Source organism: Ochotona curzoniae, unplaced genomic scaffold (assembly GCF_017591425.1).
Source record: "Ochotona curzoniae isolate NIBS_2020 unplaced genomic scaffold, NIBS_Ocur_1.0 contig_2321, whole genome shotgun sequence".
Lineage (NCBI taxonomy): Eukaryota > Metazoa > Chordata > Mammalia > Lagomorpha > Ochotonidae > Ochotona > Ochotona curzoniae.
The window spans coordinates 11842069-11858182 of NW_024465421.1; the positions used below are offsets into that span (position 1 = coordinate 11842069).

Sequence of the window (16114 nt, forward strand, 5' to 3'; positions counted from 1 at the left end):
CCACTAGGCTACGATGCCAGGCCCTGTTGCCACCAGTTTTATAGTAAGAGTCCATTCTGGTCTTACACACACATGCACAGACACACAAACACAAGCATGAGGTCACACACACACACACACGAAAGTCTCTTAATAGTGTTAAATAGAGCCTATCTCTAGTTGCTGGCGCTTTTTATAATGCTTTGCGATAATTTCAATTTTTCTAAGTTACATCAATAATAGTTATTCACACGTACAGAGTGCTTATTGTAAATGAGACGCTGGGCACCTCGTTTGTGATAGGAGCTAGTCTAATATGACAGCCGTCCTGGGACGTGATCACCCCTACTGTCTCCATGGGGGGGTGGGAGACACAGGTGAGGGGGAGTGACATGTTCAAGGGTTCCCAGCTACCAAGCAGCGGAGCAGAAATCCCGGTAAAGCAACATTTAGTGAGACATAACGTCGACTTAAGATCTTTACTGCTTGGTCAGAAAGAGAAAATATTTAGACAACAAAGTACTGTAACAGACTGTAGATGCGGAGACAGCTCCCTGCGGAAAACGAGGGAAGACCTTCAGATTCCGTTTTTGCTTTTTCTTTAGTTTTTGAATAAAAAATCACACCAAATGTCAGATAAAGGAAGCATAAAAAGAGTGGGCAAGTGTCTCCTAGGCAAAGAGGATCCACCAAGCACTATCCAGGATCACCACGTCCCAAGAGAGAACGCTGTGTCACTCCCCCACTCCCCGTCTCTTGCCGAGTAGGAAAAATCCTGGGCCCGGTACGGTGGCCTAGCAGCTAAAGTCCTCGCCTTGAACGCGCCAGGATCCCATATGGGTGCCGGTTCTAATCCCAGCAGCTCCACTTCCCATCCAGCTCCCTGTTTGTGGCCTGGGAAAGCAGTCGAGGAAGGCTCAGATCCTTGGGACCCTGCACCTGTGTGGGAGACCTGGAGGAAGTTCCTGGCTCCTGGCTTCACATCAATGCAGCACCGACCACTGCGCTCACTTGGGAAGTGAATCATCAGACAGAAGAAAGAAAAAGTCCTGATAAGGCTCTCCTAGGCCCTGCCCCTCAGTCTCTGGACCTGATGCTCCATGGGGCATCTCCTCCTTAAGCTAGCTCCAGCTGCACAGGCTGAACCTCCTCCGATCCAGCACGCTCCTGCCCCAGGGTCTTTGCACCGGTTCTTAGCTCTCCCCAGACACCACACTGCTGACTGCCCCCACTCTGGGCAACTCTTTGCTTCTCTGTCATTTTTTTTAGTGAATCCTTTTCTGAACACCCTGAAATCTCCTAAGTGCCTCTCCGTCCTCATTCCTCATGGACTGTTCTCGATCGGATTCTGGACTACTTTGCTCCTGGTGTCTCAGTACAGCAGGAGCAAGAGTGTGTATTCCATGAGCCAACGGATCAATGAATGAATGAATGAATGAACCCCAGCAACAAGGTAAAGCCACAGGAGACAAGCACTAACTTCAACAAAGGTAACTTTATGCCAATAATATCCTGCTGGAAGAGTTGTGTGGCTAATAATATAGCCACAGCATATAAAGAAAAACACTTCAGTTAAGAAAAAATATTGGAAAATTTTACTGGGGAAATCTCACAAGTGTTACACATTTAAGAAAAACCACAAGAAAATAGAAAAGCATGAAAGACGGGCCCAGCGTGATGGCGCAGTGGTTAAGGTCCTCGCCTTGCTCGCCCAGGATCCCATATGGGTGCCGGTTCTAATCCCAGCAGCCCGGCTTTCCATCCAGCTCCCTTCCTGTGGCCCGGGAAAGCAGTCGAGGACGGCCCAAAGCTTTGGGACCCTGCACCCGCGTGGGAGACCCGGAAGAGGCTCCTGGCTTCGGATCGGCATAGCATCGGCTGTTGCGCTCACTTGGGGAGTGAATCATCGGATGGAAGATCTTCCTCTCTGTCTCCCCTTTCTGTATATCCGCCTTTCCAATAATAAATAAATAAATAAATAAATCTTTAAAAAACAAAAACAAACACAAAAAAGAAAAGTATGAAAGGGCTGTATGTTGCAATAAGATAAAGAAACATTGAAATACTTACCTTATAAATAAAAAACTTAAGTTATTGTTATTATTACTGTTATTTTAAATGTAGGAGACAGAGATAGGCAGACACACAAGAGAATACTTATCTATCAATTCATTCCTCAAGTGCCCACAGTGCCAGGGCAGGGCCAGCCACAGCTGGGAGCCAGGCACTCAATCTGAGTCTCCCATGTGGGCGTGACTCTGAGCCACCACCTGCCACCTGCTGGAGTCAATCCAAAACTTGACTAGAGACACTCCAATATGCAACACGTGCCTCCCAGGCAGCACCTTAACCACCAGGCTACACAGCTGCCTGCTAATTCTGATTTTTTTTTTTTTTAATTTGAGAGCGGCAGACACAGAATAGAATCTTTTTACTCAAATGTCCACGGAACGGTTAGCGATACTGAACATATGCTAAACTAAGCCGAAAGAAGGAGGAGGTGGAGGGGGGGGGGGAAGAAAAAAAAATAAACAAAGCAGAAAAAAGAAAACTGAATAGGCTATTTTCTCTGACTACAAATGTGATTTCACACGAATAATAAAAATTTCAGCAAAAAGCTAATTCTGGAGGTTAAACAGCATGTCTAAATAAAAGCACATTAGAAAGAAAATTAAAAACGCAACCGCTGAACGGAACGTGACATATCATGACTGAGGGGCAGTAACTTCTCTCAGATGCTTGCTCATTCTTTTTAAAGAGCAGAGTGAAGTTAAAGGCAGAAAAAGAAATTGGTAAAACATTCATTCAAAATCCAAAGGCAGCCATAAAATAAAGCTCCGGGAAAGGAGAAAGCAGACACAGAATGGGGATGCAAATCCCAGAGCTAATTCTTTAGAGGAAAAACAAATAAATAAAACAGATGAACCTCGGCACAACCAAGGGGGAACAAAGGAGACAGCATAAATACACAAAATTAGAAGCCAAGGGGAGGATTCGGCAGCAGACACAGAGCCGGCAGCAACAGAGGCCCAGATGAGGAGCCCGGAGCTGGTGCGTCCCATCTGCGTACCTTCACAGCTGCTTCTGTGCTCTCGGCCTCAAGGATCTTACATCACAGCCCCGCACAACTGCAGGGGGAGCCTAGCCCCGTTGGTGGGGAGTCTCCAAGAGGCTGTGATGTTGGCCTTTTGTAACAGCAGTCTGATTCCAAAGACAAATCACTTACGAAGGAGGAAGCTTCCTTGTTGGACGAGGATCAGAGGGTGGCACTGGCAAAGAGTGCATGGACACGCCATCACTTGGTGAGCAGGAAGCAAGAGAGATGGGGAGTGTACCAGCCGCCCTGTGAGGTCTCTCCATGATGTTACCACAAGGGTTGCACCCTAATGACTTAACCCTAAAATACATCCCAAGGCCTTGGCTCCGGATACCACACTGTAATGCATTCACCATCAACATGAGTCTTAGAAGACCTTGTTGTTAACATACAGGTCTTTAAGGAGCATCCAAACTAACATCCAAATCATAGCAGAGGACCCGTGACTCACCCCTTAGCATACGTTACTCAAAGCATCCCTGCAACAAGCAGCCACATTGAGTAGTACTTAGAGCCAAGCCAGCATTGTGAGTGTCTCGATCCTGAATCTCAAAAAGACTTCAATCTACAAAACCTGATGAGGGCTTGGATTTTGCAAATATTCCCTCCTAACTATTATTCCATCAATTTCACAGCCCTTCTGAGCAACAGACAGAGAGGACTGCCTTCGGTCTGAAGAGAAGCATGACACCTGCTAAGAAGACGGTAGCCCAGAGAGGTCAGGTAGTCTGCCCGGTGTCACAAAGGATCCACGCAAGGCCAGCCACCAGCTGTGGACGCCTAGGCACGGAGGTGGTATCTTTGGGAAGGTCTGTCCCAAAGACCCTTGCCATTACCAATATCTATGAGGTTCAAGTCCCTGTATAAAATAGCATCACATTCACATAGAACCACACACATCCTCACATTTACTTTCCATCATTTTACAGCTACCTAGTACCATGCAAATGCTAGGTCATGATAAGAAAAATAAGTCTGTACATGTTCAGACACAATTTTTCTTGAATGTTTCCAACCTACAGTTAGTTGAATTTGCATATGTAGAGTTTACCTGCCATAGAAGCAGACTGTATACACTTAGGCTCTTAGCATCATGGCCCAGAGCCCCAGCACAGTCATGTCTGAGCCGTGTGTCCTTAAAGCATTGCTTTGCTGCTGAATTCCTTGGGAAGGATGCTCTGCCTAGAATTGTTGGGTGAATTAATGATGATCTAAGTCTAAATGCACTCATATTTTGGACTCACTCCTGAAGCACCAACAAACCATGGAGGCAGAAAGGAGAAGAGATGCAGGAGAGCTAGGTTGGATGGCGTGGAGGGCAGCAGAGTGAGGGGGGAGACAGCCATGAGGCAGTATCCTGAAATGAGGAAGTCCCAGAAATCCTGAGAGGGACGGGGGCAAGCCAGTGCAGGGAGGGAAAACAGGAGGAGGCTACAGGCTGGGGCCCGGGTCTTTAACATGAAGCCAGTGTGATGGCTACCCCAAAGCGGGAAGGGACGAGTCCTGCCTCAGCTGGCCCTGGCTCAGGGGCCAGGCAGAAATGGCCCCACAACAGCCACAAACCTCATAGGTTGGGGCCTTGGTCTCCAGCAGGAAACCATGGTGGGGAGGGACAAGTCCTGCCTTGGCAGGTCCTGGCTCAAGGACCTGGCAGAAACGGCTCCATTGGCAGCCACAATGCCAGCAAAGGGATGCTGCTCAGCCATGGTGATGCCTCAGGCCTACGGGACCAAGCTTAAGTCTTACCGTAGAAAAATAGGCCATTGTTTTCTTTCTTTTTGCACATCTGATCGGTGCTGTGGAATGCTCAGCCCAGGGCTTGGCATCTAAGAGTCAGTAAGTGGTAGCTGTCGTTAGTATAATTATCATTATTACGCTCTCTGCTGGCACCCTTGTACCCCCTGTGGATCAGGCCTTCCTTCTCTCTCTAACCTCTTCAGCTTGTCTTAAAGGAGAAAAGACGCCCGATCCGCGTGGGAATGAAGGCAGGCCCTTGCACAGACAAAGCATCCATATGTTAAGAAAAAAAAGCTATCCAAAACTCAGGTAGAGGGGAGAGAGTGGGAAGGAAGTTGACAGTGTGTGATCTTTCAGTGTCATCCGATCGCATTTGCTAATTAGGCATCTCCTTCCTCACAGTAATATTACTTTGTTTAGCTTATTATTCACACTTGAGTCGCATCCAGATGGCCCCCTAGACTGCACAGAGAGATGTTAACTTTTAGAAAGCGGAAGTGAAATCACTCAGCTCTTCCTGATAGATATGAAACCTCCAGGGGCTGGAATGCTATTGGCCTGCTCAGCCACTAGTTTTCTATTTCCTTTTGCAAAGTTAGTTTAGCATTCCTTTTTCTCACAAACGCAAGTTTCTCAACTCTCTGTGGAACTGCCACGCATCCCGCCAGCTGCTTCATTAGTGAGCTAAGGCAAACGTGGACAAATGCTCACTGTGTGACTTGTGCTTTATTGAACATGCTTTTTTTCTGGGCGCAGGTGGGGAGGATGCTCCGAGCTCCTATCCTCTTCCCATCTCTAATCAGGTTGTCATTGATTTGTTGCTTGGGCTAGTTCTTGCTCCAAGCTTATCTCCACCTCCCATTATCCACCCTAAGCTAAACTCCACCAGGACCTGACTATCTTACAGTTTGATGTAGCTCGTGGGAAGTATTGGGCGCCCAGGAGACACTCTTCAGAGATGAGGATTAAAAGTCAAGAGAGAGGAGTTGCAGGGTGCACAATGGAGAAGAGGTGTGGTCCAGTGATGCATTCTCTTGCTTACTAACCCAAGTTGCGTGTTTATTTTACTGGGACCTGAACACACCCCGAAGGAGAGCATTCAGAAGTGGCACACTGCACCTTAGAGAAAGAATGGGTGTCCCCCCATCTGCCACTTCGCACAGGCATAGGCCCTGGTCGGACCCTACCCATTCGGACTCCTTCCCTTGGGTAACTAGGAAACCGTTACCAAGGGGGTTTACTCTGCCTCGCTGCTGATAATATTGCATGATAACCTTTTTTTTCCCTAGAAGGGAACAAAGCAAAAACTTCAGAACAAAGAAGGCTTAGCAGCTACCCATGACTGCTACCACCCAGGGCCTCTGGAGCCAGACCCAGTAAGGCCTTGGTTGAGATGCTTCCTTATCCCGCGCTGAATCTGAACCTAGCAGTGGATTGCTCAGCTCTTTTGGGTAAGCCATGCGAGTCATAGGATGGTACAAAGTGGGACACATGCAATGAGACAGGAGAGTGGGAAGGACTCCACAGTAGAAAACCGTGTGGTGTTTTCGAAGGATGTTGACCGGCTGCTTTCAATCATTGCCTTCAAGCTCCAGATTTTTATAGTACTGGCATCGAACTGCCTTTCTTAAAGCATTTCTTTTTAAGAAAAGTATAAAGACCCAATTGACATATCTGTGGGGGCTAGTCCAATCTATTTTGGGTTTGTAGCGTCCACAGCAGAACGCTTCTTACCAGCCATCGACTCCAGCTTTCTGCAGCTCAGAAATGCCAAAGGACAAAGATCCCATGAAGTCATTCCTGCTCGTCAGGTCCCAGTCCCAGATCTCAACCGACAGTCTTCGGTCCTTGTCCGATTCTTTCAGCTGGCTGCAAGGAACAAAGAAAGAGCAGAGTTCATGGATGTTGTGGAGTTTCCTTAAGCAGATGAAATGTACAAGAGGGGGAAATCTGAAGATGGGAATTTTTACAAATTACAAATTGCTGCAGGAAACATAGCCTGCTTCCATCCCCAGGCCAGCTGCCCAGGGAGGGAGAGCTTGGGTTGACAGCCGGTGGCTTTGACATGCGGAGGACCTGGGCCAGCTCTGACAGCTGTAACTGTGCGTGTCAGCTGTCTCGTGAACAGGGTGCGTGTTGTGCAGTCAATCTTATTGACAACCACTGTAAGAAATACAGACAGCAGCTGCATAACGGGATGTGTCCATATGTATATGGGAGTGGGGATGAAGTCGAGAAAATCCATGGGGATTATGTATCGTGTTCTCTCTGGGGAAATAGTTCTGAGGTATGTTCTTGATGGAAGCTGAGAAGTCCCCAAGTATGCTCTGAGAGGGGGAGGAGGACATGGAGCAACTGCCAGAATGATGCTTCCAACCTGTGGGACTCAGTAGGGCATATTCTTCATGACCTAGAAGCTCCAAAGGTCAAATAGGAATGAAATCAGTCACGGAGTTCACACACTTAGCTCAGGGTTATCACATATTGTATATGCTCAATAAATACTGCCTGTTCCTACTGGCCTAAGGGGATTCCCAGGTTCTTGGATCTCTGATCAGGGAAGACCCTCAAGGGAAGCTGTCAGGGTCTTTCCCAGCAGGCTACAGGCAGAGCATCATCCATAAACCCTACGGGGTTCTGTCTGCGGTTGGCGAAGACCTGTAGCTTCTCTCATAACTTGCCTTCACCTAGCAACACACCACACTACACCACCCACAGCGCAGGCAGTCACCACTCTACTGGAATAACAGGTTCTAATTTTCCCTGGGTTCACAATACAAACATGCAGATGGAAGCATTAGGGAGGGAAGGAAAGGAGTGGGGGAGGAAAGGAAGGAAGGAATTTTCCAATCTCAGGGAGCCCATCACCCAACCTCCTCCACCACCCATATCAGGCTGCAGAAAGGTCAACTTACAATCTAAATGTCTCGTTCCACTCAGGGTTGAGCGAGCACTTGATGGTTTTGGTCTTCTGCTTGCTCTCGCTTTTAGGGTCAGGAATAAGTTTCAGTTTTACGTAGGGATCTGACAAGCCATTGGGATCCATGGGTACAAGATTTTTAGCATCTCTTACTGAAAAAGGAAAAGAAGTTTCATAATCAATAGTGTTAAGATTAAGCAGCAACTAATGATGGCTGTAAAACTGCAGGGTGGTCCTTGCCACCATGCTTGTCTTACGGGAATTTAAATTTTATGAATACCTATAGCTAAGATGCACGCAAAGTGAGGTAAACCATCATCCTGTTCTATACTGGTGAAAAATCTTTCTCTGACTTTCAAACTGCCCCCTCCACCTCACTCCCAAGATTAACTGTATACCCACTAAGCTTGTTTTCAGCAACTCCAAAAGAAAGACTGGCTTCTGCCATTTAGCATCACATTCTCAAGGCTCCCCACCCTACAGCAACATGCATCAGTACTTTGCTAATTCGTATAGCTGAGTAACAGTCCACTGTGTACATATTTCATTGTGTACATTTTATTTATCCACTCAGTAGTTGCTTAGCAATTGAACTGTTTCCACTTTTAGGCTGTTTTGAATAGTGCCACGACAAACTTTCACATATACACATAAAAGATCCACTATTGCATGATTTCATTTAAATGAAATGTCCAGAATAGGTAAGTCCATAAAAACACGGTGTTGGTTGTTATTTAAAACACAGCACCACCACTCCTAAGAAATGTCATGTTCTGAAAGCTGGAATCAGACAAGCATGCCCATTTGCCACAGCCATTACTCAGCGTTTCTCCTAAGTGGTTGACAAACACAATCAGAGAGTATAAACAAGAGTCCATAAATCCAAGATGACTAGAAACCCCAGCTTAGAAGAAAGAACACTAGAACATCAGAAGCAAAACACCCTCTGTCTCACTTCCTACAACCCTTGGCCTGGACCCACTCACCATCACCTCCTCTCAAGGTCATACCCTGGAACTTACTAATCCAGAAACCACAACACTGTCACGTTAGAGGTTCCAGGTACCCTGTTGTCTTACATAACTTCCTAGTTTTTCTAGCTCTTCCACCACAACAACAGTTTTCCCATTGGATCCAATATATTCCATTTCCCCATTCCTTTCTCACCTCTTCTCTACTCACTCACAACTTGAATTTCATGACGTATTATGCTCATTCTCATGAAAACACTCTCAACTCCCTTGCCCTTAATTTCTAGTGTGTCTGACAAAACCTTAAGCCTAGTTGAATTCAAACATCTGTCCTTTATTTTCCTACCCAAGCAGCTGACCATGGTTGAACACAAAATAAGACTTAAATCAGCAAGTAAGCAATTGGGACTGACAAGATGAGAAGAAAAAAGAGTAGAGTGGGCTATCAGAATGCAAGGTGTAGCTTACACCACACCAACAGACAGAAGATAACAAAAAATATTGATTCTGTACCCAAGGAATATATAAAAACCCAATCTACTAAAAGTAAAGTTGATTTCTAAAGAGACCCAGAGAGGTCACACACTGCTCTGCAAAGCAGAGCTATAAGACAGGACAGGTCCTGTATGTTATCTAGCAGGAATTGAAAGCATTTGGACCTCATGTTTTTGATCAATAAAAAATGAGTTGACACAAGACACAGATATTTAGTAACTTGTACTAAACGCTAGCTATATTGTTGGCATTTTACTAAAAGTATTCATATTTGATGTCTTCCTGTGCTACAGTCTCCATTTTTGTTAGGAAGACTAACTCTTCTCTAAAGAACTAAGATCCAAGGAAACCTGGTTGCTTGCAGTTTTGCTCCTTAGGAACAATGCATCTGACCTTGCCGTTTGACCTTTTCTAGAACAGGGCTTCTTAGACCTTGGCACATATTAAGTGTCACCCAGAGGGCTTGTTCCTGGGACCCATGCCCTCCGACAGATTCCACTTTAACAAGTCTGGAGTGAGGTCTGGGCATTTGCTTTTCTAACAGCTTTTCATAAGTGACATGCAGGCTGCGGGTGCACGGAGCGCGCTTGAAGCAATGCTGATCTGCGGAAGATCATTTCTGAAGACACGCATTTCCCCCAACTGTTATTTTCTCTTATTTCTTGATCTTTCCAAGGAAAATACTACGTGCCCATTTCCAGCCTGGAATCTTGGAATGACACATCTATCACATAGTGAACTGTAGAAAAACACGATCTGAGAAAGCTTAGAGGTGCCAGCAACTTGTCTGTCTGCTTGATTGGCAGCACATGCGCAAACAGAAGCAGCTCTGCATTTCTTCCTTATGGCTGGGCTGCTCCCCATCCACCCTGCCTTATGAACTAACACCCCAAGGAGAATCACTTGGGGAACAATTTTCTCCTGTAAGTTTAGGACTTCACTGCTCTTTCAGTGTAATCTTTGCAAGGACAAAAGGCCTTGTTTATTTGCAGCAATCCCAAGACTTCATGGTTTCAGGATGGCCATTCTGTGGGCGTCCACTCCTATTTCCTGCCTCCAACCAACACTCCTCATCAAGATAGGATGACGCATCTTCCCTTAGCCAAGTGTTCTTTTCTGCTTGCTTCTGGTCTTTCGAGTTTATCCTCTAGATAACTAAAGGAATTGAAAATTTCCATAGAAAATAATAGAGTGGATTGATTCAAGAACTATTGGCATTCCCATTCCCAAGAGCTTTGGCTACTAAAAGCTCTGTATCATGAGCAGTTGACAATAGCCGCAGGCTAAGATCCAAAGCCTTGTCCCTCCTAAAGCTTTTCAAAGTCAATTCATGCTTCCCAGCAGCAGCAAGAGAGCCGCCTGTGCAGAGAGGCAACAAGCCTCTTTAGACCACACTTGGCAAGCCCAACTTTGATTTTTGTTGATAAATGTTTCTTTACTATCTTGGTTGAAATCCGGCCAGCCCAGATGGTACAAAATGCTTTGCCCAAAGTAAAAAAGATCAATCTTGCCCACCCCTGGTGGAGAGGAAGGCACTGTTTGTTTTGGATGTGGAGTTGGATGGAGGGAAGGTCTACAGCAAGTTCTCTACATCCCGGTGAAAGTCATCCAATAGTTCAGAAGCCACAAAACAGCAGCACTTAAGGGCAGGTGATGCGGCACAAGGGGCTAAGTGACCATCTGCAGCCCATAAGGGCACTGATACGTATCCCCAGCTGCTCCAATTCCAATCCAGCTCCCTGCTCCTGAGACTGGGAAAATAGGGAAGCGCAACTCAAGTGCTTGAGCACAATGTAATGCCTCTTTGTTTAAGAAAATGGTATGAGAACATCTATGTTTCCAATAATGAAATCTGGGTCTCGACTATTAGATAACACCATTAGCTCAATGTCCCGTTACCTCTTTTGGATAAATGCGCCGTGCTAATTGAGAAAATATCCTTGATCAGGGAGGAAGACACTGATGTATCTAGGTTTAATGGGAACCCCAATGCCCAACTTACTCTAAGACAATTCATAAAAATGACAAGCATACAGCAAAACGTTTGTGGGGAAATGGAATTAAAAGGTGAGTCTATGTGGATGCAAGTAGGTTTTGAAATCGATGCAAAGATTCTTCACAATATGCACTTTCTATGACCTTTTTTAAGATGGCTTTTAAACACATTTTTTTTTCCCAATTTGAGAGAGATAGAAAGACATGGAGTGTTGCCATCGGATGCATCAATCTCCAAACACCTGCAAGAGCTGGGACTGGGCTACATGGAAGCAAGGAGCCAGGAACTTAATCAAGTCCTCCCACGTGGGTGGAGACCCAAGTCATTGACCCACACCCTGTTGCCTTCCAGAATGTACAATAGCAGGAAGTTGGAATGGAGAGTAGAGCTAGGACTGAAGTCTGGGCACTCCAGTATGGGTTATGGAAGTGCCAACCAGTGTCTTAACTGTTGTGCCATATGCCTGCCCCATGGAGCTCAAAACTGTTTTCACATCAAAATGAGCATGTCTTATTTCATTTTCCACAAACTTTCTGAAGTCCCCTCCTACATGCACTTTCATAAAATTATTTCATACAGAGAAGAGCAAACCAAATAGGTGAGGAAGTAGAGCATATTCAGTAGCTTTGTGTACTATTCTTGCCACTTTCCCATAATTGAGACTACCCAAAATAACATCATTTAAAAAGGCCCCCAAAGCTTCAAAGCAAGGTTACTCTCGTTCATTTTCCCACATGGTCATGTATACACGTGAATGCACAGAAAAGATTCTGGAAGGATATACCCAAAGTTGATTTAAAATAATGGCAACGTTTGAAGGTAAGGGGGGAACCAGAAATCTCACTTGGGGGTTGTGAGCAAAAGGATTTTGGCTTTTTCTGCCACTTCCTAAATTTCTTACATAGAGAACACATTCTCATATCAGTTGTATTATGGAAACTTCACCTGCAAGTTTTGTTTTGTTTTTTGTTTTTTTTTTTTTTTTTTGCACATTGACAGCTGCCAGGAATCTATTGTCCTGTCCCTCCCCCACTCCTCCACCAAAATAAATAAATAAATAAATAAATAAATAAATAAATAAATAAATAAATAAATAAATAAATAAATAAAAGAAAGCTTTAGAGAGCCACCGGGTCCGCAGTGTGGTTGGAATCACAGAGCCCAGGGGCCCCAGAGGCCACTGCATACAGTCCCATGAGGACTTCACAGAGACTCACTGCATGCCCTCAGCACACACCTGGCACCCAAACAGGGCTGCAGAGAAATACTGAGTGGGCGGACACCTGCAGAGCCATCCCTGCAGCTCCACAGGCTTGCCCTGTTCTCTCCCTCTATTCCAGAGATCCACCAGTGGCCAGTGACGGCTTCCCTTGGCCTTGTGTGAAGCCCGTGCCCAGTCTCACATTCTTAATTTGGAAGCTGCTTTAGTCCTTTGCTTTCCAGTCTAAGTTTGTGCCCCTTGGAATCCCATTTATTATTGCTTCTTCTAACGCTTAGAGCCACTAGACCTAGGGCGTCCTGATACTACGGCTTGTGAGATCCTATAATCTGAGCATCCCCTTCCCAGTGCCGTTGATAGTCTGGTCTGCAAGGGTCCAATCACAGAGCAAGAGAACAAGGGGTCTCTGGACAGGGTTCATCCAGCATCCAAGTCACCCTGAGCACATCAGGGTCTCCCCAAAGGGCTCCTGGAATAACTCGTTTCCCATCATGACTGGCAGTAGTACAGTAGTCACACTAATTAATTATCTGTGTTGAGACAAACTTCCATCTGGGACCATCACGGTGTCTGCAGGAAGAAGGTCTGGTGAGCCACGGTGGTGGGAGCTGGCGTGTGGATCAGGCACTACACAATCCTTGGCTACACTCTGGGGTCTGGAGGTGCAGGTTTGAATCCTATCTTGGCTGTAATTCTTACCAACTGAGTGGTATATGTCAAAAGACTCTTCTGAGTTGCCATTTCCCTGACTTCAACAAATGACAACTATAGACCCTTCTATGGTGTGCTGTTGGGTGACTCCATATCCCCAGTTTGCCAAGACAGCCTTGGTAAATTCTCTGAAGACCCCAAGTTTTGACAATAGAGTGTAAGACTGTCCTTATTAGGAACAGGATACTAGGGCTGCAGCGGGATGCGAAGCCTGTGGCAGGATGCGAAGCCTGCGGCAGCAGGATGCGAAGCCTGTGGCAGCCGCTCCATGCGCTGCTTCCCTTCTCTGCCCTGTTACAATGTTTCTGTACACCTCCCTCTTATTCCTAGGAAATTCTACTTCTACTTTGACCTCAGTCACACGTAACTGTTACATTTTACCCTTCATGATTTGGAAGCTTCTTAAATTGCTTGTTTGTCTTGAATACAGGTGTCTTTCCATTTGTTTTGATCTTTTCTTTAGGTACATTTGATAAGTATGATATGCATCTATCCTTGAGTAAATGCCATTTACCTTCCATACCTTTCACTTTTTCCCGTGATTACATTCTTGTCTTTTTCCCTGTCCCCTTCCATCTGGAAGCAAGCACCCATTTAACTGGCTTCCGTATTAGTTACTGTATTTTCTGCAGTAACACTTCTCCATTTACTGTTTCTATGCAGTACGTTTATTTTATCATCTTGAGTTACTTTTTATTATCAAAACATGGAATACTTGTTTATGCCTTCCTCATAGCCACTTCCTTCTCTATTGCTGTATTCTTTGTGTGTAAATATATTTTTGTCTGTTTTCTAACTGTAGCATCTATCCTCCTTTCTTAAATTTAGCATGCAATAAAACCAATTTTTTTTCTTTTGATGTATAGTCCAGCAAATTATTTTAAAAGTTTCTGTGTATTTCAAAGACCAAAAAAAGGTGGCTATCATTGTGTCACAGCAGGTTGAGCTGTTGCCTGCAATGCCAGCATCTCATTTGGGAATCAGTTTCAAATCCTGATTGCTTCACTTCTACCCAGCTCACTCTGTGACTCTTCCTTCCAAATTAATTAAGAAAATTACAGAGTGAGAGCTTCCATCTACTGGGTCACTCTCGAAATATTCACAACATCATTGGTTGGGCCACGCAGAAGCCAGGAACCTAGAATTTGATTCCAGTTCCCCAAGTGGGATGCAGAGAACCGAGGCCTTGAGTTTTCACCTGCTGCTCACTGACAGGGACCTGGGCTTAGAAGTGGGGCAGGACTCAACCCCAAGCACTGTACCCTAAGGCGGGCTGTGCATGCCCATGGTGCTGTCTTAGCTGCTGTGTCAGCATCTCCCCAGGCCTGTGAACAGCAACACGTGTTACGACTCATGTATCCATCACCTAATCAGAGTTAAGAAAGATTTCATCACCCCAGGAAGCCCACAGGCCTCCCTTTTATCTTTATTCTAGTTCCTTTGCTTTGTCATATAAATCTTTTAATTACCCCGTCCACATACAACAAAAAATCTTGTTGGATTTTGATTGAAATTTCATTGTCCAGAAATCATTCTACAAGAAGTTACATCTTTATTATGCTTCTAATCTATGAACATAGAAAGTCTCTTCATTTATATACAAATCCTTTGATTCAGCTTTGTAATTTCCAACATGTCGATTCTAGAGGTATTGCTGCATTTATATCTTGGTATTTCACTTATTTTTGATCTAGATTAAATTATTTAAAATATTCTTGTTTCTGATTGTTCATTGTTAACATATATATACAATTTGTTTTTGTGTATTGATCTTCTATAACCCAATTACATTTAGTTATTGGTTCTAGGATTTGGGGGGAAGATTCCTATGAGTTTTTTACATAACTAGTCACAGGGATGACTAGTCACTAGTTCTGTTTACAGGGATACATCCATTTCTTTCCTTTTATTGATGTTTGTTGTCCACTGCCCTGCTTGCATCACTCACTGTGATGTTGAATAGCAATGGAGAGGAGGTCCATTGTCTTCTTTAGCTTAGAGTGAGTGCACACGGTCTTCATTAAGAATGTTGTCCGAGCCAGCATTGTGGTACCCAGAGCAAAAGCTGCCAACCACAATGCCAATACTCCCTATGGGCACGAGTTCAGGTTCCGGCTCTTCTACTTCTGATCCAGCTTCCTATTAGAGGCCAGGGAAGAGCAACAAAAAATGGTCCACGGGCACAGGTCGCTGCCACTCATGTGGGAAGCTCCTGGGTCCTGCTTTGGTCTGGTCCAACACTGGCCATTGTAGCCAACTAGGCAATAAACCAGTGGATGAAAAATACCTCTCTCTCTCTTTCCCCACTCCCTTTCTCTCTTTCTTTCTCCCTCCCATGGCTTTATTCCTCCCTCCTCTCCGTATCCCTCTCTATCTCTATTTGTGTGTGTGTTCTCTTTTTCTGTAATTCTTTCAAAACAAATATGCTTAAACAAAAGAATGTTGTAGGATTTGGGTAAATGTATTTTATCAGGTCACAAACAGTTCCCTTCCATTTCCAATGTGTTGAGATTTTTTGTCATGAATTAGTGTTTTTTTTTCAACTTTTAAAATCAATGAATATGTTCACTGGCTTTTCTTTATATTACTAAGACAGTGGACTATATTGCTTGATTCTTTGGTGACTGAATCGGCTTTACATTCCTAATTGGAGTTTACTCATCCTTTTATTACTGGATGTGATCTACTAACATTTCATTGAAAACCACTGTATTTGTGTTCATAAAGGATACAGTCTTCTTGTAGTGTTTCTGTCTGGATTTGGTTTCAGAGTAATACTAGCTTCACAAAGTTGGGCTAATGTTTCCCCTTCCTCTTCTAACTTTTAGAAGAATCAACATTATTTCTCCTTGAAATGTTTAGTAGAACTGACCAACATAAATTTCATTTTAAGCACTCCTTTACCCAGATTCCACAAAGTTGGATGTGTTGTATCTTCATTTTCTTTCAGTTCAAAGTGTTTTCTAACTTTCCCTCGAGATTTCTTTGA

At 44.6% G+C, this 16114-nt stretch overlaps 1 protein-coding gene across 3 annotated transcripts in view; it reads right to left on the reverse strand.

Moving 5' to 3' along the window:
• PRKCB (protein kinase C beta) overlaps window positions 1–16114 on the reverse strand; it is a 289293-nt gene that overhangs the window by 86266 nt on the left and 186913 nt on the right. For 2 of the 3 annotated variants that reach the window (XM_040973193.1, XM_040973192.1), the window contains exons 6-7: window positions 7729–7885; window positions 6548–6682 (exon numbers count right to left, since the gene is read on the reverse strand). In XM_040973193.1, coding sequence (XP_040829127.1) covers window positions 6548–6682; window positions 7729–7885 — 292 coding nt within the window. The remainder of the gene's footprint in view (window positions 1–6547; window positions 6683–7728; window positions 7886–16114) is intronic. The other variant, XM_040973194.1, reaches the window with a different exon arrangement.